Source organism: Hyla sarda, chromosome 6 (assembly GCF_029499605.1).
Source record: "Hyla sarda isolate aHylSar1 chromosome 6, aHylSar1.hap1, whole genome shotgun sequence".
Classification (NCBI taxonomy): domain Eukaryota; kingdom Metazoa; phylum Chordata; class Amphibia; order Anura; family Hylidae; genus Hyla; species Hyla sarda.
This window is the reverse complement of record NC_079194.1, coordinates 114,205,164-114,229,388: the sequence shown is the minus strand read 5'-3', so window position 1 is coordinate 114,229,388 and position 24,225 is coordinate 114,205,164. Positions and strand designations below refer to the sequence as shown.

General features: G+C 41.8%; 2 protein-coding genes across 6 annotated transcripts in view; one reads left to right on the top strand and one right to left on the bottom strand.

Moving 5' to 3' along the window:
• The window catches only part of LOC130275988 (uncharacterized), a 158,013-nt gene extending 146,139 nt beyond the window's left edge, over positions 1-11,874 (top strand). For all 5 annotated transcript variants that reach the window (XM_056524756.1, XM_056524755.1, XM_056524754.1 and 2 more), the window contains 5 exons: positions 1,550-1,830; positions 4,323-4,708; positions 5,676-5,836; positions 8,548-8,680; positions 10,696-11,874. In XM_056524756.1, the coding sequence (XP_056380731.1) occupies positions 1,593-1,830; positions 4,323-4,708; positions 5,676-5,836; positions 8,548-8,680; positions 10,696-10,878 (1,101 nt within the window). In that variant the 5' untranslated portion in view covers positions 1,550-1,592 and the 3' untranslated portion in view covers positions 10,879-11,874. The remainder of the gene's footprint in view (positions 1-1,549; positions 1,831-4,322; positions 4,709-5,675; positions 5,837-8,547; positions 8,681-10,695) is intronic.
• LOC130275990 (uncharacterized) overlaps positions 1-24,225 on the bottom strand; it is a 158,686-nt gene that overhangs the window by 65,295 nt on the left and 69,166 nt on the right. The gene's annotated exons all lie outside the window — the stretch shown is intronic.

The following is a 24,225-nucleotide window of genomic DNA, read 5'->3' as shown; positions in this document are numbered from 1 at the left end:
CTGGCAGCCAGCTCCCCTGCTGCATTCATGAACACTTGGCCAGATTATCTCCTCCATGCAAGATCTATAGTTAGAAGGGATTTCAACTTCTCAAACCTGGCAGGTTAAACCCATTCACTTTTAAAATTAGGGTTTAGAAGTTCCTATTTTTTAAATGTTTAAGTTAACATTTAGCGTGGAGCTTGGAGTGGCCTTGACATCTCGAGCCTCCGTCCGCATCACCAGTCATAGGGCACGGAGCAAACTTTGCTCCGTGCACTGGATGTCTGGGGTGCCGCAGCTGAGATTGCAGGGGTCCCCATAGACGGGACCCCCGCAATCATATATCTTGTCCCCTATACTTTGGATAGAGGATAAGGTCTCTAGATGCCTATTTTCAAGGCCTACTTGCCTCTTTGCTTAACTTCATTGGGGAAGCACCAAGGCAAAAGCCACTTCTCTAAAACCACCATAAAAAGCCAGGCTACAGTTTGCAGCTGCTCAGAGGGAGAAAGATTTAACTTTTTGAAGAAATGTCCTCTAGTCTGATGAAACAAAAGTGTAAGTGTTTGATCATTTTGTCCTTAGTTTTGTGTAGAGAAGAGGAGGCTTGCAATTTAAAGAAGAAACATGGGATAGCAGTATCATATTATAGGGGACTGCAGGAGGGACTTGTGCACCTCACAAAATAGCTGGCATTATGAGCTAGTATTTTTTTTTACATATTTAAGCAACAGCTCAAAACATTAGCCAGGACGTTACAGTGAAACTGACAGCCAGTTCACCTGCTCTAAACCCAAAATTTAGGGTAAGCGTGCGATTGAACCGTATTACAATGAGGCATAACCTACCCTGAACCGGTCCGGAGATTACCCTTTAATCGATGGCTTAACACAATGGAGGTAGGACCCGGCATACCCAGCATCCATGTCTTATCCTCCTCTGCTCAAATATGCCCCCCCAACTTGTGATCACATTGGCAAAGGGGGTCCCATAAATATTCATGAGGTGGGTGGGCATATCGAAGCAGAGGGGACGGAGGCAGGGGTGCTGGGTATGCCGATTCCCATTATGGAGGCTGATATCTAATTTATACCTCATTTTAATCCGGTTTACCCGCACTTTAACCCTGTGTATTGGGTTTAGTGAGGGTAAACCAGCTGTCAGTTTCTCTTTAATGCTTGGGCACAAGTGGGTCTTCCAAATGGACAATGACCACAGGGATACTTCTAAAGTTGTGACAAAATGGCTTAGGGACAACAAAGTAAAGAGTATTTGAGTGACCTCAATCTCACAGAAAATGTATGCGCAGAACTGAAAAAGCTTGGGCAAGAAAGGAGGCCTACAAATTGTGGAAATGAATGTAGCTAACGTAAGGAAACTAAGAATAGTTTTATATTTTTATTTCAATTCAATTCCTTTACTATTTTAATTGTAATTAAAATGTTTTCATTCAATGTTCAGACTGAGTGTCTCAGAATATTTACTTCTATTTTCTTATAATATAGAATGATGGCTAAATTTATTATTTTTATATAGCTAATATATATTTTATTTTACATATTTTAAGGTCATGTACAGAACCATTAGCTAGGTCATCATCTTATTTTACCATGGATAGTATTAATTGTCATATGGTCCCTAATGGAGGACAAGAGGAAAACAAGCAGGCAGAAAACCAGGATATTCATCCATCTCTCCCAGTTCTGTTACCAAAGAAAAGAAAATTAATCCTTCATCTGGACTTGAATAACACCATTCTGGTATCTGATGCGGCTACAGGTCAAGGTCCCAGAGCTGCACTTAATTCCTATCTGAGCACTGTTGCCTGGGGTTGCATAAGTGACATTGGTGAGTACTTTCCATCCTCTTTAATTTCTCAATCTGTCTCTTTGGTTTGATATATAAATTATTAAAGCATAAGTCCGTTCTTAAAGGGGTACTCCAGAGGAAAACATTTTTTTTAAATCAACTGGTGCCAGAAAGTTAAACAGATTTGTAAATTACTTCTATTAAAAAATCTTTACCCTTCCAGTACTTTTTACCAGCTGTATGCTACAGAGGAAATTCTATTCTTTTTCAATTTCTTTTTTGTCTTGTCCACAGTGCTCTCTGTTGACACCTGATGCCCATATCAGGAACTGTTCAGAGCAGGAGAAAATCCCCATAGCAAACCTATACTGCTCTGGACATTAGGTGTCAGCAGAGAGCACTGTGGACAATGAAAAAAGAAAAGAATTTCCTCGGTAGCATACAGCTGCTTAAAAGTACTAGAAGGGTAAAGATTTTTAAATAGAAGTAATTTACAAATCTGTTTAACTTCCTGGCACCAGTTGATTAAAAAAAAAATGTTTTCCACTGGAGTAACCGTTTAAAGTGAAACAAACAGTCGGTTCACCCCCACCTAACCCAATACTCAGAGTTATAGTGTGGGTAAGCTAAATTACAAGGAGGTATCCCTAACCTGAATCCATGGTCTGGTTCCGGAGATAGACCTGTTATTAGCAGGCTTTGCTAATATGTTAATTTCTGTCTTTTGAGCAATGGAGGCGGGACTCTACATACTCCCTGCCTCTGTCCCCTCTGCTCCCAAATGTCGGTCCACCTCATGAATATTCATGGAGAACCCTCCGCCCATTTGAGCACTCTGTAGGCAAGAATTTTAGTGCAGAGGGAATGGAGGCAGTGTATGTGCTGAGTATGTTAGGTCCTGTTAGTGCTGGGTAACTTACCGGTTTATACCGAATACCGGAGTGTTTTTTCTCTACGATATGAATTTTTCCCTATAGTGCAATACCGGTCGGGCCCCCTCAAATGAATGAACTATCAGTGCTGTCCCCACATCTGGGAACTAATCATATTAGCCGCAGGCGCTGCTCTTTCTTTTCCTGTGAGCCGCGGCGCCTAAATGAATGAGTTGTGAGCTGCTGGCTCAGAACTTCTGTTCGGAGAACGGAAGCTGTCACCTACCTCTGCAAGCGCAAAAAAACAGTGGGCCGCGGGTGCTGCAGAACTTCTGATCAGAGAAGGAGAGCAGCGCCTGCGGGTAACATGATTAGTCCCCCCATGTGGGGACAGTGCTGCGGCTGATAGTTCATTCGGTGGGGAGGAGGAAAAGCAGAGCAGCGCCCGTGGGTCATATATGATTAAAGGGGTATTCCAGGAATTTTTTTTTATTTGCTACAGGGGCTGTAAAGTTAGTGTAGTTCAGAATAATAGTGTCTGTACCCATGTGTGATGGTTTTCTCACAATTCTTCTGTGATTTTCACCCCAATATTTATTTTTACCAACATACAAAATAACTGTTGTCTCAGATTTTTCCCAGCTTGCAATGCGGCCGAGACCTGACTCACTAGTCAGCTGAAAACCACACTGAATTGAATGGATGCTGCTAATTTATGTTTCAATGGGTGGGGTGGCTGATGTGTGGGAGGGAGGAAGATGGAATTGTGGGATTTGTAGTAAAAAAAAGAAAAGTCAAACAGGAAATACCAGTTCACAAACAGCTAGCCACAGTATTATGGTAATCTCACAGCATAGCCATTTAGCCCCAAGACAAGCTCAGATCCTTCCTAAGCATGTCCATTACTGTCTGCCAGGTACGTACTAAAATCACCTTATGCTGGAGAACCCCTTTAATTTCCCAGCGTGCTGCGGCTGCTAATTCATTCAAGGGGGTTGGGGGGGTGAGGGGGAAATGAGTTGGAAAAAAAATACCGTCAAATACCGTGGAACCGCCATAAGTTTGAAAAATACCGGGATACACATTTTTGGTCATACCGCCCAGCACTAGATTCCGTCTCCATTGCGCAAACTGGCGATTAACATATTAGCAATGCTGGCTAATACCGGATCTATCCACAGATCTGGATGAATTATTCCTCATTTTAATCCAGTCCACCCGCACAATACCATGTATATTAGGCTGAACCGAATGTCAGTTTTGCTCTAAATTCATGACCTTTGAATCAGATAGGTCATAATAGTAAAGCTTGTTCACATTTTCACTGGAGTCTCTGTTGCATCTTCTATTAGAAGTGGTGAGAAGGACGTTACATGTAGTGGTATTTTTCCCAGAAGTAATGGAACCCAATGGCCCAAATGATTAGTCAGTGGTGTCGATCGTATAACATATTCAGTATTCTGTTGTAATGCCCATTATAAACCGAAACCATAGTAGAAGCAGAGCCTAGGAGGGGATCTGACCCTATTGACCCCATTGTGGTAAACCATGAGAAGCCCCAGATGTATTGTCATTTCTGTCAATAGTGGATCCTCTGATCCCTGTATGATAATCCATTGATGCCTGTATGCTAACTTTAATTTACATTTTTAATTTTAGGTGAGTGGCAATGGGCCAGTGATCAACCCTCAGTAAAACCTCCATGTGAAGATGCTGTCAACTACTACACCCACTTTGGTCGTGATGCAAACTTCAGTGATAGTAAACTAGGAAAACGCTTTAAAAATGTTTTCAATGATCACATGAAGCAGCTGGAGTGGCAGTGGGAAGCTGATGAGATGTTTACACAGAAGGGTGAGGATGGAAGGAGCTATAATTGGATACTGCCCTCCTTCTTCCACATGCTGGAAAGTCTGTACCTACAAGGGAGGCAGTTCTGTGTCATACTACGGACGTTCGGTGTTGATCTTCCTCATGTGCTGCAGTCAGTCCACGCTGCTTTACAGGGGAAACACCCACAGTTCCCTCAGCTGCAGCAAGTGCCGGTATATTCTAAATTTTTTTATTAACATTTGAGGGGTGGTCAATATTAGAAAACAAATGTTCTGCTTTTTGCCCAGAAATAGCTTCACCTCTCTCCACGAGCATTGATTGGTATTTACAATCCAGCTCCATTTACATGAATCCACAGAAAATATCCCATTGTCTAATGTAGACCTTTCTTTCTATGTCTTGAAAACCCTCAGTGAAGGTCAGTGACTTGCTGACCCTTTTAATTGACATATCCAAATATTGCTTTATAAAAAATAAAAAAATAAAAAAGGAACCTGTCATCACTGCCTGAACCACAAGTCATCGGGATGGTCCCTGATGGCTTCTTGCCACTTCACCAGCTTTGATAGATCTCACCCTGTGAGTAAAGAAAGAGATTTATTAACCATGGCCAGTGGGAAAGGTATAGGCCATTAGTACTGCCCCAATTACCCATGTTTTCCCCAAACATGTTTTCAGGTAACTAACATGCTTGGAATAGGCTCTCAGTGAGTTATCAGTTAGGAAATAAGTCCCAGTCTGCTATAGTACCCAGCACAGCTCCTTAAATTTGTCTGTATGGCACAGCTTAGGAAGTGAATGGGCATATGAGCTGTAGTAGCAGAGAGTCACACAGACATAAAAATACCATTTGTTGGACCCCAAGCAATTGCACATAGATTGTCTATGCTAAGAATGGGCCATCAATGTTATATCTGAAAAAACTCTAAAACTGATAGCTCCCCTGGGGGAATTTAGGAGATTACTGAAGATGGATCTATTGAGCTAATTGGTAGCTGTATAAGTCACTAGTGTTCCAGGACTTATCTATGGATTGTAGTTTTCCTTGGTAATTGGCTGTCACTGCTGCTCCTTCCTCTGTAGAGTGTCAAGACCCAGATATCAGGGCAATGAATCTACAGCCGCTTCTTCCTTCATTAGAAGACGTGTCTTATTCTTATTATAATCTTTTATTCCCAGTTGGCAATGGATCTTGTTCCTGGAAGAATACGCTGCAGCAAGAGAAATGTTGTACTGACACGCGGGTCTGATCGCATATCTACCAAAACAAAGGAGGGAAATATCTACCATTATTTCAGCAGCATGGATGGGATTGGAGGCTTTCAGGACCACTTTGATTGGTAAGAGGTGATGACAAGTAAGGCAGTGTGTTGCTAGTAAAAGGGAATGATGGAAAATGTATGTACTATTTAATGTCATTGTTTTAAAGTGTACCTCTAATTTAACTCCCGACCGTACTTCAGGCGGATAATGGAGAGTTACAGTCCATGCTAGGCTGTGGCGTTGCTGAGGCAGCTGTACAAGGCCCAGTGAATTCCGCGCAGGAGTCCTATTCATTAGAAATGGGCTGGTGCATGGAACCTGCTGTGCGTTGTATGGTTGCCACAGCAACTGTGCTACTTGACATGGAATGCATCTCTCCATGCTGGATCCAAAGGATGGGCGGGAGTTGAACTTTGGAGGTATGCTTTAGGTTCCATAAAGTAGGGATGTGCAACCTCCTTACAATAAATCCAGCTGTCTTGGAGGCAAGATTTTTTGTCTCCTTTTTGGTTAAACTTCCAGGAATCAGCAAGTGCTGTTATATGGACAGGGGGAGGTATCCAGTGCAGTGACCAATTACCGGGCTTGGTGGACGGAGGATACAAAAATCTATCTGTTTTGAGGTTTGACTCTGCCCTTTAGGAACCTTATTCTTACATAGTTTAGTGCAGCCTTCTCAGACTTTTCTTCTTGGACTTAACAAGCTAGAACATGGTGCTTGGGCCTCACTTAAAGGGGTTGTCCACTTCAATAAACCCATTTCCATAGATACCTTTTTTCATAAAATGTTTGCCTTTTTCAGTTAATAAAGATGAAGGGGTCCTCTGTTTAAGATTCTTATCCCTTGGCATGCTCTTGGAGTGGTTTCAAGTCGTATCTGTCACTCTGAAGGACTTGTTCTACATTATGCAGACGACCAATTGGGTTAAATGGGCTGTCTACATTTAGATCCGTCCCATGCTGACACATGACGCCAGGCCACATAGTAAGTTGTACCTCCTGCATGTGGACGTTGTTTTTTTTAACATTGTCAATGCAATTATTTGTGCCTAAAAGTGCATCTTTTTTAGTCATTTTTTTTTTTTTTTTGCAAAAAAGAACTGAGATTGATGTTGCTAGAAAATTCACTGTGCAGCTTAGAATCACTGTTGTACAAACTGCTTCCTCAGCTGCACTTTCCCTTTTGGGAGATGCCTCACAGTTTCACAAGCACTGGTCTAGTGTGTTAAAATACAGTGGGGCGAAAAAGTATTTAGTCAGCCACCAATTGAGAAAGTTCTCCCACTTAAAAAGATGAGAGAGGCCTGTAATTTTCATCATAGGTATATTTCAACTATGAGAGACATAATGAGAAAAAAAATCAATAAAATCAGTGTCTGATTTTTAAAGAATTTATTTGAAAATTATGGTGGAAAATAAGTATTTGGTCTCCTACAAACAAGCAAGATTTGTGGCTCTCACAGACCTGTAACTTCTTCTGTAAAAGACTCCTCTGTCCTCCACTCACTACCTGTATTAATGGCACCTGTTTGAACTTGTTATTAGTATAAAAGACACCTGTCCACAACCTCAAACACTCACACTCCAAACTCCTCTATGGCCAAGACCAAAGAGCTGTCGAAGGACACCAGAAACAAAATTATAGACCTGCACCAAGCTGGGAAGACTGAATCTGCAATTGGCAAGAAGATTGGTGTGAAGAAATCAACTGTGGGACCAATTATTAGAAAATGGAAGACATACAAGACCACTGATAATCTCCCTCGATCTGGGGCTCCACGCAAGATCTCACCCCAGGGTGTCAAAATGATCACAAGAACGATGAGCAAAAATCCCAGAACCACACGGGGGGGACCTAGTGAATTACCTGCAGAGAGCTGGGACCAAAGTAACAAAGGCTACCATCAGTAACACACTACGCTGCCAGGGACTTAAATCAGGCAGTGCCAGACGTGTCCCCCTGCTTAAGCCAGTACATGTCCGGGCCTGTCTGAAGTTTGCTAGAGAGCATTTGGATGATCCAGAAGAGTATTGGGTGAATGTCATATGGTCAGATGAAAACAAAGTAGAACTTTTTGGTAAAAACTCAACTTGTCGTGTTTGGAGGAGAAAGAATGCTGAGTTGCATCCAAAGAATACCATACCTACTGTGAAGCATGGGGGTGGAAACATCATGCTTTTGGGCTGTTTTTCTGCAAAGGGACCAGGACAACTGATCTGTGTAAAGGAAATAATGAAGCAGACAGTGTGATTTTTATGGATTTTTTTTCTCATTCTGTCTCTCATAGTTGAGGTATACCTATGATGAAAATTACAGGCCTCTCAACTTTTTAAGTGGGAGAACTTGCACAATTGGTGGCTGACTAAATACTTTTTTGCCCCACTGTAGTTGCACTCCTAACAACATCTTTAGTGGTACACAGATCCATCATCTAGTAGTGATGTCCACATAGATAAAAGAATGTTGAACTCACTGATTATTGTCAAGATCCTCTGGCAGGATCTTGACAATGGAAACACGCAAGGGGACACAAAAATCATTATGTTGGAATCTAAGAGGTGTCTATCACTGGCTTATGTCCCACTTCCTACGGAAATAAAGTGTCACATGGTCAGTCAAAGTATAAATGCTTATGAGGAAGTCAGAAGAGGTAGCGCCCCCTGACAGCTATTTCATGTCCATCAGACTCTATCCATTTCATCCCAGCAGAGAAAAGTTCTCATAAGGCTTTTCTACAACCCTGACTTGAGCATTAATGAGAAATTCAATACTTATATTCTCTATTAGGTGGGCAAGAAATAGTTATACAGGCTCTGGAGGAAAGCCATTCTGGATCGACCCGACAGACTGTGATACTCAGCACATCATTATAGATGACAACATCCGGCTAACTGAACACGATACAATTGTTAATTGTCGGGTAGGTAAATAGAATTATAGCATCTGTAATATGTTATACTTGTGATTATCAAGGTGAAATATATTGCATCATGTCAGGTACTCTATTTATACTGTAACTGTATGGAATGCATATAACTGTATGGAATGCAAATAAGTGGAGGCAGGGGCCATAATTGGGACAGACTGTTTCACGCTCACCATCCAACATAACTTTATTCAAGCATCACGGAGGTGACAGGCAGCTGGAAATAAGTGGAGGCAGGGGACTTAACCGGGACAGACTGTTTCACGCTCCTTTGCGCTTCCTCAAGCCAGTATACCGGCCTCCACTTATTTCCAGCTGCCTGTCACCTCCGTGATGCTTGAATAAAGTTACGTTGGATGGTGAGTGCTGTCCTGTCTTCTATCTCCATACAGTTCCGTTGTACTTATGTGGATGTTGCACCCCCTACACCAACCATACATCGGGTGACCCTGTTATGTCCCTCCACTCCCTGAAATTTGAGTGCTCTAGTCCTGCAAGTGCCGGGTAATTTCTCTCCTATTTTTGTCTATTTATACTGTCACACTGATTGCTTTTCTGCAAATTGTAGCTACAGTTTAACATATAAGAATACTACTAGAAACTGAAACTGCAAATCCCCATAGATTTGAAACAAAAAGCAGAGGCGCTCCATGGTGCAGGCTTGCTACAAGGTAAAAGCAAGGAAGGGCAGATCAGCGGCTTACCGGAGCAGGTTGTCTACCCGCATACACAACAATGGTGAGCGCGTAAAGGGAGGTGAAATTCAGCCTGACTGCAGCCTTCCTGGATTGGTATAATGAACAGCAAGCGACTTTAGCAGATTTCAGGAATTTGTCGGCGCTTTACAGGACTTCAGACACGGGAGCCATCAGGTAACGTATAAGATCCTTTACTGAAATCTGCTGAAGTCGCTTGCTGTTCGTTCACCATAGATTTGAAGTAATACTTTTATCTGTACTCTGTTGCTTATGGGGTACAATAGAAGAAAGATTTAGGTCCTTGTCAAATTACATTCTTACTCTGACTAGTGTATAGCATATTTGAAAAGTTAATATACTGTTTTGCAACAAGATATCCCTGGGAAAAGGCCATTAAAGTGGTTGTCTCATGATGGACATTGATAACCTATTGCTAGGGTATACCGATACGGTTTGACTGACCGGGTTCCATAATGCCATCTGGAGACTGTTTCCTCAGCATGTCTGCAACAAATCTGCCGCGTGTGAATATACATAAACATGTTATGAGGTGGTGGTCAATTAAATGAATGGCTTTCCTTGTAACACATGGAAAGTCTAGACCAGTGTTCCCCAACCAGGGTGACTTCAGCTGTTGCAAAACTACAACTCCCAGCATGCCCGGACAGCCGAAGGCTGTCCGGGCATGCTGGGAGTTGTAGTTTTGCAACAGCTGGAGGCACCATGGTTGGGAAACACTGGTCTAGGGGCTTTTCTCCTGCATCGAGGAGAGAACTGCCTAGCTGAGCATTTCTCCCTGCGATTAGTGGGGGTTTCCAGACCCAGACCCTGACTGATCGAAACTTTTGACATGTCTTTATGACACTTCAGAATTTTTTTTTTAAATTGCAGTAACACTTTAAGGCTAAGTTTTCTGGCAGTTTTTGGAAAATTGCCACTGCAGTTTTTGAGCCAAAGTCAGAAGTGGATACATGAGGGAGGAGAAGTATAAGTCCTTCCTTTATATGTCCTATTCCTTTTGAATACACTTCTGGCTTTGGCTCAAAAACTGCAGTGGCAGATATCCAAAAACTGCCAGAAAAAAAGCCAAGTGGAAACTTAGCCTAAACTTCAGATTTTACCCAGCCAAGGTCAATGAATTGATATGACATTTGGTTCACTGTGGTACCATAAGCCAAAAACAATGCCTCTGTACTAAACATCATACAATGATCCTTTTCATCTGCGTTATCTCAGAACAGCAAGACTGTAAGTAGTGCTGGGTTCTTATTACTTACTGAGAAGAAAGTATTTGTCATTTGTCTGCACTAGGTGCTTATGGATAAGGAGAAAGGGAAGGAATCCAGAAAGGCGCTCACCTCAGAGCTGTGCGACATCTGCTTAGTGCCGACGGATCTCCTGAGGGCAATCTCTGAGAAGGATTATTTTCTGGACTGTGTCAGAGTCTGCGAGGAGAATTATGAACAATATCTCAGAAGGTTTCAGGTGGAATAGAGAGAAATTCACCATACAGAGCCCTTTTATTTTTGAATTTCCCAGTAAAGGGTAAGGTGGGTCCACAAACCACCCACTTACTTGCCATGCTGATCTTTTTATTGGTAATTCAAATTTAGGTGTCCATATTGAAAGTGCAGATGCACCCACTATCTTGCAAAACTCTATGCACCTTAAAGGGAATGTGTTACAAAATGTGATTATTATAATTATAATTTTTTTAGATATTAAATAATTATTTTCAGTTTTTTTTTAATATTTTTGAAAACATAAAGAAAATACAAATTATGAAAATTATAAAATATGAAAAATTAAATAACCCGTCATATTTCCCACTGTTGACCAGCAGAGGGAGCTAACATGAGGAATCTGGCGAAAGCAAGCAACTTGTCTGGCTGCTGCATATTAGACCTCGCTCGTCTACCTTCCTCCTTTATGTGCAAAGAAAGGGGGGGTGGGGTAGGTGTTTGTAGTTTTTTTTTTCAATTCCACTGTCACCATTTTGTTGGTATCTGAAGAGTGGTAAAGAACAGACTAAATGTCTCTTGATAGGTCAACTGCTCCTCAGGGACTTCAGGAAAATGGTGCTAGCTTCCCCTTTCATTTCACCTAATCTGTGCTAGGCACATGTGCAGTAAGCAGCCCATGCTTTTCTATGAGACACTCTCAGCCTTAACTTTCTTATGCCCTGTGCCTGCCATAAAACAACTGTGTAGGTGTTGTAAAGTGACACACCACAAAGAGGCTACAGTAATGGCAGCCCCCCAGTACACACTTTATTAATAAATAACATTAAAACTACATTGTCATAAAACTAAATACATAAATGTAATGTTTTATCTTGATAGAATAATTTTATTTATTTAAAAAAATAAAATGGTGACACATTCCCTTTAAATATGTCATAAAATAGGACTCTGTAGTGAAAAATGATCTGTAAAACACAGCCTTCTTTATTTAAAGGGGTATTCCAGGCCAAGACTTTTTTTTTATATATCAACTGGCTCTGGAAAGTTAAACAGATTTGTAAATTACTTCTATTAAAAAATCTTAATCCTTCCAATAGTTATTAGCTTCTGAAGTTGAGTTGTTGTTTTCTGTCTAACTGCTCTCTGATGACTCTCGGGAGCTGTGCAGTTCCTATGGGGATATTCTCCCATCATGCACAGCTCCTGGGACCTGACATCATAATTGAGCAGTTAGACAGAAAACTTCAGAAGCTAATAACTATTGGAAGGATTAAGATTTTTTAATAGAAGTCATTTACAAATCTGTTTAACTTTCCGGAGCCAGTTGATATATATAAAAAAAGGTTTTGCCTGGAATACCCCTTTAAAGGAGATATCCAGTGGTGAACCCAGTGGTGAACAACTTATCCCCTATCCTAAGGATAGGGGATAAGTTGCAGATCGCGTGGGGTCCGACAACTGGGGCCCCCGCGATCTCCTGTACGGAGCCCCGACAGCCCGCGGGAAGGGGGCGTGTCGACCTCTGCACGAAGCGGTGGCCGACACGCCCCCTCAATACAACTCTATGGCAGACCCGAAGCGCTGCCTTCAGCAACCTCCGGCTCTGCCATAGAGTTGTATTGAGGGGGCGTGTCGGCCGCCGCTTCGTGCGGGGGTCGACACCCGCTATCTGGCCGGAGAGCCTGGCCCCGTACAGAGAGATCGCAGGGGGCCCCAGCGGTCAGACCCCCGCGATCTCAAACTTATCCCCTATCTTTTTTACCACTGGACTACCCCTTTAATTTTAGGAGTTAGTTAACCACTAAACTGCCCTCCAAAGTGCCAGTATGTGAATGACTTTTACCATCTGTTGGTTAATTCACAACTCAGGTGGTTAACATGTAGTCATTTTCCTGACATATTTTGGTATTTTGAGGTATTCTGACTTGGAGAGTATGAGTTCTCTCCTAGTGCTTAGGCCAGTGTTTCCCAACCAGGGTGCCTCCAGCTGTTGTGAAACTACAACTCCCAGCATGCCTGGACAGCCTTTGGCTGTCCGGGCATACTGGGAGTTGTAGTTACACAACAGCTGGAGGCACCCTGGTTGGGAAACACTGGTTTAGGCTTTACAGTATTTTGTTCCTGTAAAAATAAGAAGGGCTGCATAATGTGTTTAGTATGTTACACTATTAAAGAAGCACTTATTTATTTTTTATTTTTTACCATTTTCCCATTATAGTTTCCAAATGGAGTCTACTTTTCCCATGATGCTCTTTTTACATAGATAAAGGGAATGGAGTATCTTCATTGCACTAGCTCCAAATCCTATCTAAGTGCAGCATATGGTAGATCAGTGAAACAGAACTTATGACCCAGATTTACACTGTAGAGTATTATATGTGACACAGCTGTAGCCTGTTCGCTTTTATCCCTGTTAATTTAGCTCTTAAAGGGGTTATCCGGCCAAAGACATATTTTCCTCTATCCAAAGGATAGGGGATAAGATGTCTGTGTCACGCCCCCTCCCATAGACATGAATTGAGGGGGCGTGGCGTCACGTCTCCAGTCCCAGAAACAAAGAGCTTTCTGTGACTGGAGACGCAGCTCCGTATAGAATGCAGGTGCTTCTCTTTGGCCAGATTGCTCTTTACTGTGATTAAAGGGGCTAAGTCAGGATAGTGTCACTAAAGAATCTACACACAACAGATAGTGTGAACAGAGGGGGCAAAGTAAGTGGAGTGTTTCTTTAAATAAAACCAGGACTTATAACATTTTCTCAGGGAGCTTTTGCTGGTTACATTCTTTGTATATGGTATACTTTACTAGATGAGTGAATCTTTACTGTACATATGTACCCTAAAATTGTTTCTCTTCAGTGGTAAAATTGTTGCACTTCAAAGGTATTAGGGGCTTAAATATTGAAAATTATTTAGGCCCTTAACGACACAGGATGTAAATGTACGTCCTTGTGCGGTGAAACTTAACACTCCAGGATGTACATTTACGTCTTGTACATAACCGCGAGCACCTGTGTGGTGCTCGCGTCATGTACGACAGGTCCCAGCTGCTATCAGCAGCCAAGGATCCGCCGGTAAAGGACATGAGCGATTGTGCTTATGTTGGCCATTAACCCCTCAGATGCTGTGATCAATACAGATCGCGGCAATGCGGTCGGTAAAATGGATGATTGGATCGCCCGCAGGATCCGATCATCCATAATGGCGGACGGAGGTCCCCTCACCTGCCTCCGTCCGTCTCCTGGGGTCTTCTGCTCTGGTCTGAGATTGAGCACACCAGAGCAGAAGATCGCCGATGATACTGATCAGTGCTATGCCCCATCCATAGCACTGAACAGTAATAGCAATCAAATGATTGCTATAAATAGTTCCCTATGGGGACATAAAAAGTTTAAAAAAAAATCAATAAAAAAAAAAATCCCCTCCCCCAATAAAAATGTAAATTGTCCCTTTTTCCCATTTTAAACCCTTTGGATAGGGGATAAGATGTCTAAGGGTGGAGTACCCCTTTAAGGGGTTAAATATGTTTGCGATTATGCATCATTCCTTTATTAATTAATATATTGCGCATGTGTTTTTCATGTTTCTGGCACATACACACTTAACACGGAGTCACTTTTTAGATACTTTGCATTACTCATCATGTTTTTCATCTCTATTCATATCCAAAACTAAATTCAGAATTCTCCTGGTTTCCTGTTACCATAGATCAATCCATTGTGGGAGTTCTGCAGTACAGTAATTTGTAGTCTATTTCTAAGGACAACCAGCCATAATTTGCAAGCTGCTTTGGATGTGAATAGAGAAAACTGCACAATAAAAATCCATAAAACAAAGGATTTAAAAAGTGATTCAATGGGGTATTCGGCTTTTAAATAATTGCAGTTGTACTGGGGCTGTAGTAATAAAGAATGATACTTACCCACCCTGGTCTCTGACCCTGTTTAGTCTTCATTTGGTCCTCTAACTGCTTAAGAGACAAGAGCTTAGAGCAATACCTTTCCGCTCAACCAATTACCATCCGATACTTTACACCGCTGTGGTTAGTGTTTGGGTAAGTGCACAGGTCCTGCTCTGAGCTCTCGTCTCAAAAGCAGGTGGAGGACCAGACGCAGACAAAACAGGGGCTGCAGTGGGACTGGGGGTAGGTTAATTATTATAATATTTTTCTACAGCCACATCACTATTGCAATTATTTTAAAAAGTTGAAATACCCCTTTATTTACATTTTACACTGTAAGGGTCTAGTCACACAGACAGTATTCTGCACAGATTTGTTGTGCAGATTTGATGCGCAGGATTTGAAGCTGTGTTTAGTCATGTAGTTTCCATTGAAATCTGCAGCAGAAAACCCTGCGCATCAAATCTGTGTGTCAAATCTGCGCAGGATACTGTACGTGTGAAAAAAAAAAACCATAAAAGGGTAATTTGAATGCATGATCTAATCCATTCTGTTGATGAAAGGGGAAGTTCTTCTAACCTTAATAGAAGACCTATCCAATTCTGAAGTTGTAATATGGCTTTTACTTCAAAAGCATTAACCACCTCAACTTGTGGTAGGTGGGTGCTGGTTGTCTCAATGTATAACTCTTATAGCTGTAATAGGTTTTTGAGTCTAGGTTTGATGGCAATAATACCCAAAGGGGGTTTACAGTACTCCAATATTAATAAGGTTTAGTAATGTAGAGATCACTGCTTCCTGTAGAAATATTGCAGTGGGAAACTGCGACAAATAGAGCAACTGTCTTTCAAAATTGGTGCAAAGAGAAAGAAGAGCTTTTGCCCATAAAAGTCATGGCTATTTGCTCCAGTTTCCTTTGCAAAAGTTTTGATAAATCCCCTCTTTTGCTTGTATGGTTGTTACTGTGCTTAAATGGGCGCTGTCAGATCGAAAAACATTTTATATGTTGTTAATAAATAAAATTAAAGATCTTTTGTATTATGGTTGTTTAAAACATAGTAGAGTAATATATGAAAATTTTTGTGGCATCTGACAGGTACGTTTAAAGCTTTCCTGTCAGATCCCACAAAAAAAATTAATACGTTACTCAGTTCCTAATCCTGACCATGTACATTTAATTTTCTGCCTCTATCGCCTATATTTATTATAAAAATACCTCTTTTCATTAGCTCACAGTGATAGAAATCCTCAGGGGAAGGGGGCGTGTCCCTCTGTGGTGGTGGGAGGTGATTGGTTTGTCTGCTCATGCAGATGTCAATGACTCATACCTACTGGTTTGTGTCCCAGTAGGTTTGGGGACCCCTATTGGTGGGATTTTCAGGGGCAGTTTTCTTTATTAAAGGGTTACTCCAGGGAACTAAATCCATAGAGCATCCTTTCCCTCTCACCAACCTATTTATTTGTCTAAATATCATTGATTAGCTATATAGAGCAGTTTCCCTCTTTCAGCTGTCACATGCAGGGAGTGAGAGAAAGATGTAATTATCAGATCCACCTTGTCTCTGTGGAAAACCCTCACTGAGAGCCAAACCCTCCTGGAAGACAAACACCACATGTTTTCTTTTTTAACTAGGGCTCTGGCTTCACAGCCACACCTCCCCCTCCCCTCCCTGTGTGAGGATCATGCTGAGAGAGAAACAGCCCTGCTCTTTGCCTACTGTAGATCAAATCACTGACTGCTGCCATTCAGAGCATAGCATGATTTATTGATGGGGGGGAAGGATAGTTTGAAAGAAAAGACATGTACAGTGTTTACAACAACACAGCATGCACACAGATAGTAAAAGCAATTGTCTGGCAGCCATTACACAAGGTCACACTGACTGCTGGGAATTGTAGTCTGGACTGCAAGCAAGGAAAAAGAATATTCAGGAGACAACAGGGGCCAATGAAGATGGTAAAATCACATGAATAACTACAGGGGACACAGAACAGGTATTGTGGTTGCTTTAGGGCATATTTAATTTTCTTTACTTCAGCGAAGCACCCCTTTAAAGAGGTACTCCGGTGGAAAACAATTTTCTTCAAATTATCTACTGCCAGAAAGTTAAACAGATTTTTAAATTAAATAACAATAGACCGATCAGACCTCAAGGGAAGGTTGACTAAATAGATACTTAATATGTTGTAATTGTGATGCAATATAATGATATATTAATATAATAATACAACTAAGGGATATGGCTGGTAAAATAGGTGTTTTATTAACTAGTAATGTAACATACAATATTGGATGTACCCAAATTCCCAAGCAGGGCCCTTGCTATGGGAGTGGTAAACTAGATGTTTATGTGACGATAATGTATGTGTACATATAATACATACAATGAAATACAAGAAATAAAAAATATAAAAATAATAGATTATACTGGAGTTATATAGCAAGTTAAATGTGCGTTGGTAATCTTAATGTTATAATCCAAATAGTTAATAAAAGTGCATGCGCAGGTTGGCACAGGCGCTGGAGTTCGCAGCGCGCCCGGCCTGTGTTACATGTGATCTTCCGTAATAGAAAGAGATGAACAATGTACAGCGGCAGCGCGGAACTGCGTCCGGCTCACTATAGATCTCACCAGCAAGTGTAGAGAAGCGAGAGTGTCCTGCGGCTGATGGTGGCATCCTCGTGCAGTGCGGTCTCTTTTAAGGACGTGACACACTAGGCAGTGGTCCACATAGCTGGGGACTGCAGCGCTTGTCAGTGAAGTTCGTCAATGGTGAAGGTGGCACAGTCAGACTGTTACAGTCTGTGGGCAAGGCCAGACGTGTTTCGGGGAGACCCCTTTATCAATGGCAGTATGGTGTTGGGGATGTGAAAGTGGTCTTATATAGGGTGCCATATTTTATTGGCATCTAGGTTTTTTGTTTTTTTTAAAGCAAAAGAGGAAAAGGTGTCATCTGGATTATGTATAAGAAAAAGATGGTAACTAAGGATAATGGATTAGGCAATTGTTTTGAGAACTATAACTGAATTAAATATTTAAATAGGTTTCTTATATATAAACATAGGCACAGTGGCTGTTGACATAGTAAATAAATATATAATGCATAATACAGTCATGGCCGTAAATGTTGGCACCCCTGAAATTTTTCAAGAAAATGAAGTATTTCTCATAGAAAAGGATTGCAGTAACACATGTTTTGCTATACACATGTTTATTCCCTTTGTGTGTATTGAAACGAAACCAAAAAAGGGAGGAAAAAAAGCAAATAGGACATAATGTCACACCAAACTCCAAAAATGGTCTGGACAAAATCATTGGCACCCTTAACTTAATATTTGGTTGCACACCCTTTGCAAAAAACAACTGAAATCAGTTCTTCCTATAACCATCAATAAGCTTCTTACACCTCTCAGCCGGAATGTTGGACCACTTTTCCTTTGCAAATTGCTCCAGGTCTCTCTTATTGGAAGGTGCCTTTTCCCAACAGCAATAATTTTAAGATCTCTCCACAGTTGTTCAGTGTTATTTAGATTTGGACTCATTGCTGCCACTTCAGAACTCTCCAGCACTTTGTTGCCATCCATTTCTGGGTGCTTTTTGACATATTTTTGGGTTCATTGTCCTGCTGGAAGACCCAAGATCTCTGACGCAAACCCAGCTTTCTGACACTGGGCTGTACAGTGCGACCCAAAATCCGTTGGTAATTCTCAGATTTCATGATGCCTTGCACACATTCAAAGCACCCAGTGCCAGAGCCAGCAAAACAACCCCAAATCATCATTGAACCTCCACCATATTTCACTGTAGGTACTGTGTTCTTTTCTTTGTAGGCCTCATTCAGTTTTGGGTAAGCAGTAGAATGATGTGCTTTACCAAAAACCTCTATCTTGGTCTCATCTGTCCACAAGACATTTTCCCAGAAGGATTTTTGCTTACTCAAGTTCATTTTGGCAAAATGTAGTCTTGCTTTTTTATGTCTCTGTGTCAGCAGTGGGGTCCTCCTGGGTCTCCTGCCATTGCGTTTCATTTCATTTAAATGTCGATGGATAGTTTGTGCTGACACTGCTGCTCCCTGAGCCTGCAGGACAGCATGAATATCTTTGGAACTTGTTTGGGCTTCTTATCCACCGTCCATGCTTAGTGTGGCACACACAGACACACAATGCAAATACTAAATTATCTTCTCTCCTTTTTATCTCCTTTCAGGTGTGATTTTTATATTGCCCACACCGGTTACTTGCCCCAGGGGAGTTTAAAGGAGCATCACATGCTTGAAACAATCTTATTTTTCCACAATTTTGAAAGGGTGCCAATAATTTTGTCCAGACCATTTTTGGAGTTTGGTATGATATAATGTCCAAATAGCTTTTTTTCCCTCCCTTTTTTGGTTTAGTTCCAAAACAAACAAAGGGAATAACAATGTGTATAACAAAACATGTGTTACTGCAATCCTTTTCTGTGAGAAATACTTAATTTTCTTGAATAATTTCAGGGGTGCCAACATTTATGACCATGACTGTATAGGGAAATACCAGCTAAGTCTTTATTGTCACATAAACATTTACCACTCCCATAGCAAGGGCCCTGCTTGGGAATTTGGGTACATCCAATATTGTATGTTACATTACTAGTTAATAAAACACCTATTTTACCAGCCATATCCCTCAGTTGTATTATTATATTGCATCACAATTACAACATATCCACTATCTATTTAGCCAACCTTCCCTTGAGGTCTGACCCTTCTATTGTTATTTATTTAATTAGGCACCTCTGCAAGGTTTGTGTAACGCTGAGCGCCCCGGTCCCTGCTCCTGGACCGGAGCGCTCACTGCGTTTGCCCCCGTAGAGTGCCCCAGTCAGATGCACTGACCGGAGACACTTCTGTTCTGTCTCTGGCGGGTCCGCGGTCCGCACTGCGGGATGTCCCCGCGTGCGCCCCGCGTCCCATCTTCACTTACCTGGGCCCGCTCCGGCTGTCTCAACTTCTCCCCTGACATGTGGTCCCCAGCGTGCGCGTCCCTGCACTATAGGGCGTGCGCCGGCTGTGTAAAATTTAAAGGGCCAGTGCACCATTGATTGGTGCCTCATCCAATCCTATAATAAAGCAGTTCCTATAAATGTACCCGGCCCCTTCCTGCCCTTGCCGGATCTTAGTTGCCCTAGTGCCCTAGAGACAGCGTTTATTGTGTAATCCCTGCCTGTTGCCGATCCCGTTACTGATGACTACCGCCTGAGAAACCTTTGCTGCCTGCCCTGACCTTTCGCTACGTCTGACTTCGCCTCTGCCTGACCCTTCTGTACCACACCAGTCTCAGCTGCCAGAGAGGTTGAGTCGCTACCGGAGGATACGACCTGGGAGTTACGGCCGCAACAAGTCCATCCCGCTTTGCGGCGGGCTCTGGTGAAAACCAGTAACGCCTTAGAACCGATCCTTCGGTACGGCCCACGCCATCGCCTCTCTGGCACAGAGGATCCACCTCCTGTACCTGCTTCCTGCTACCAGTCCGGATCCTTACAGTTTGGACATACTAAGATATATGGTAGTGTAGCTTCCCAACCATTGTATACTATAGATTTGTAAATTACTTCTTTTAACGTCTTAATCCTTCCAGTACTTATCATTTGTGAAGTTATTTTCAGTTTGACCACAGTGCTCTCGGCTGACACCTCTTTCAGGAACTGTCCAGAGCTGAATGGGTTTGCTTTGGGGATTTGCTCCTACTCTGGACATTTCCTGATACGGACAGAGGTGTCAACAGAGAGCACTGTGGTCAGACAGAAAAAGAACTTAACAACTTCCTGTGGAGCATACAGCAGCTAAGTACTGGAAGGATTAAGATTTTTTTTTTAATAAAGGTTATTTACAAATCTCTTTAATTTACTTGCACCAGTCAATTAGAATTTTTTTTTTTCCACCGGAGCACCCCTTTAAACATTCAAAAACATTTGAAACAACCATATTACAAAAGTTATTTAATTTTCATCAGTAACAACATGTAAAAAATCTGGATCCGACAGTGCCCCTTTAAGGCTCTACATAACCTGGTTACCTGACCTATACTTTCTTTTTGGGGTCCCCTATCATCTACACTCCATGAGATAAATTTTACCTTTATGGCCTAAAAGAATAGGCAAGTTTATACCAGAGCTGGTCCAATGAAAATTATGTGAAAAAAATCACATTGGGTTTATTTAGTGATTTATTTTATTAGTGATTTACAGAATGAAAGGATTTTATGAAGAGATGCCCTTTGGCACTGTTAATAGATTTAGTATTGGACGGCTGACCCATTTTTACGTTGTCACTGATTTTATTAGTTTATCACTTAGACTCTTGTGTCTCTTTAATAGAAATCTCTTAGCAGTGCCAAAGGGGGTCTGATCTTTTTGTAAATCTGCTTCATTCTGTAAATCAGTCATCTGAGATCAGACATAAGTGTCTTCACATCTGTATTATTGACAGATCAGATGTATTTCTCCTTTACAGATGGAGCTACACAAATCTATGCACTGAATGCAAAATGCTTGTTTACTCGAAAACCCCAAAATATTAACCTGGGGGCCTGTGTACCAGGGTTGGCATCTTCTCTCTGTATACCTGTTCATCCAGTTATAAAATATTTAGTACAGTATGTAATTAAACATTATGGTTTGGGCATTATCGGTGAATAAGGACCTGTTCAGGAGAGAAGTAACAGTCCTGATAGTCTGGTGTTTTAACTCTTGGTATCTAGGTGCCCATGTACTGTAATGCATGACATAGGCGTGAGAGGGAAACTGGACAGTGAATGACCGCTTGTCCAAAAGTACTCCGTTTCCCCTGTATAGACCTAAAATGAAATTTAAAAAAATTCAATGTTGGCTATCTGCAGCCACCACTAGCAGGGGCTTACTGTATACTGAATATACTCTGAACTCAGTAATAACAAAGTATGCAGTAGCCTCCCCTAGTGGTGACTGCAGGAGTTCATTCATTTAGGTCTATGCAGAGGATTTGTAGCTCTGTACCAGGAAATTAAAGGTCGGACACTTATAAAGATGTATTAAAAAACAAAATTAATATTTGACCTAAAAATGTCATAATGCTATAAGGTCATACTTTAAGGTCATTTACTTTAAAGGGGTTATCCAGGAATAGAAAAACCCAGCTAATTTCTTTCAAAAACAGCTGTTTCCAGGTTGGGTGTGGTTTTACAACTTGGCTCCATTCACTTCAATGGAACTGAGCTACAGAACCACACCCAAGCCGGAGACAGACAAGGAGAGGTTTTTGAAAGATTTTTTTTATTTTTTTCCCTGGATAACCCCTTTATGGAATGGTACTATTCTATTGACATTGAGATATACAAGGCACAACAATCAGCACTGTAAAATATGTTTGTTTGTCAATAAAGAATCATTATATTATTTTCTATGTTATTTTTCACTAGTTTGTAAACAAAGTACTTACATTTATGCTGATCTCCTAATGTAATGTACGGTAATGTTATTTCCTAACTGCACCTTCCTCTGTCTACTTACTCTGTTCCTGCAGTGCATTGTGGGAGCCCAGAAAACCATCAGAACACTGCCCCTAACAGGGGCCTAAATATAGAGAGACCCCCCAGTGACTGTCCAGGTCTACAAAGTTGGCATAGAGCCACAGGGGATGCAGTGTGATTTTAATCTGTCTGTATTCCGTCTCTAAGGTTATTTCTAGAGATGAGCGAACTTACAGTAAATTTGATTCGTCACAAACTTCTCGGCTCGGCGGTTGCTGACTTTTCCTGCATAAATTATTTCAGCTTTCAGGTGCTCCCGTGGGCTGGGAAAGGTGGATACAGTCCTAGGAGATTCTTTCCTAGGACTGTATCCACCTTTTCCAGCCCACGGGAGCACCGGAAAGCTGAACTAATTTATGCAGGAAAAGTCAGCAACCACCGAGCTGAGAAGTTCGTGACGAATCGAATTTACTGTAAGTTCGCTCATCTCTAGTTACTACTTTGTATAAACTTTACTAATCTCACACTTTAAGAAATACTAGTTAGTGACTTGCATACCTTAGAGCAGTGTTTTCCGACCAGTGTGCCTCCAGCTGTTGCAAAACTACAATTCCCAGCTTGCCCGGACAGCCTTTGGCTGTCCGGGCATGCTGGGAGTTGTAGTTTTGCAACAGCTGGAGGCACACTGGTCGGAATACACTGCCTAAAACTCGGTTCACATTACAGAATTTCCGAGTAAAATTTAACTTGGAAATTCCGACGCAGCAGAATCCCATTGCTGGCACAGTGCACACTGCCAAATTTTAGCTGGGCTGAAATTCCACCGCTGAAAGAATGATCTTGCTCATTCATTTGATAGAATCTCCCTGGAATTCGTTGCCCTCTATAGGGATGGCAATGTACGCAATGCACCTACTCAGAATCTCCAGCTGGGATTTTTCCGTCCAGAGATTGCGTAGTGTGAACATAGCCTTAGAGTTAAGGAAGGCAAATCGTTATTTGTTGCACAAACGTTAGAATAACAAAGTTAGGTGAAATTACTTTTTTCCACCTTTCATAATAATATAAAAAAAATCTGATAATCTAGCATTTGTTCTTCCATAGAACTACAGTCAATGTTGGCACCCCTAAAATTCTTCTAGCAGCCACACATGGGCTTTCACATAGAAAATACAGTCCAATCTGCAGGCATCATGGTATAGAGCAGGAGGAGCTGAGTTGATTGATATATAGTTTGCAAGACAAATTACAGAATAACTTGTCATTTATTCATGTAAATCTCTGATTATTCTTGGTTAAAGGGGTACTCCAGTAAAAAAATAAAATAACATTTTTTTTTTCATATTAACTGTCTCCAGAAAGTTAAACAGATTATTAAATTAATTCTATTATAAAATCCTAATCCTTCCAGTACTCATCAGCTCCTGAAGTTGAGTTGTTCTTTTCTATCTGACCACAGTGCTCTCTGCTGACACCTCCGTCTGTCTCAGGAACTGTCCAGACCAAGAGATGTTTGCTATGGCAATTTGCTCCTACTCTGGACAGTTCCTAAGACATACAGAGGTGAGAGCACTGTTGTCAGACAGAAAAGAACAACTCAACTTCAGCAGCTGATAAGTACTGGAAGGATTAGAGGGGTTCTCCGGTGCTTAGACATCTTATCCCCTATCCAAAGCATAGGGGATAAGATGCCCGATCGCGGGAGTCCCGCCGCTGGGGATCCCCGTGATCTTGCATGCGGCACCCCGTTTGTAATCAGTCCCCGGAGCATGTTCGCTCCGGGTCTGATTACTGTCGATCACGGGGCCGGCGGCCTCCGCCCCCGTGTGAAGCCACGCTCCACCCCTCAATGCAAGTCTATGGGAGGGGGCGTGATAGCTGTCACGCCCCCTCCCATAGACTTGCATTGAAGGGCGGAGCATGACGTCACGCGGGAGCGTGACGTCACACGCCGTCGGCCCTGTGGTCTCCGGTAATCAGACCCAGAGCGAACAT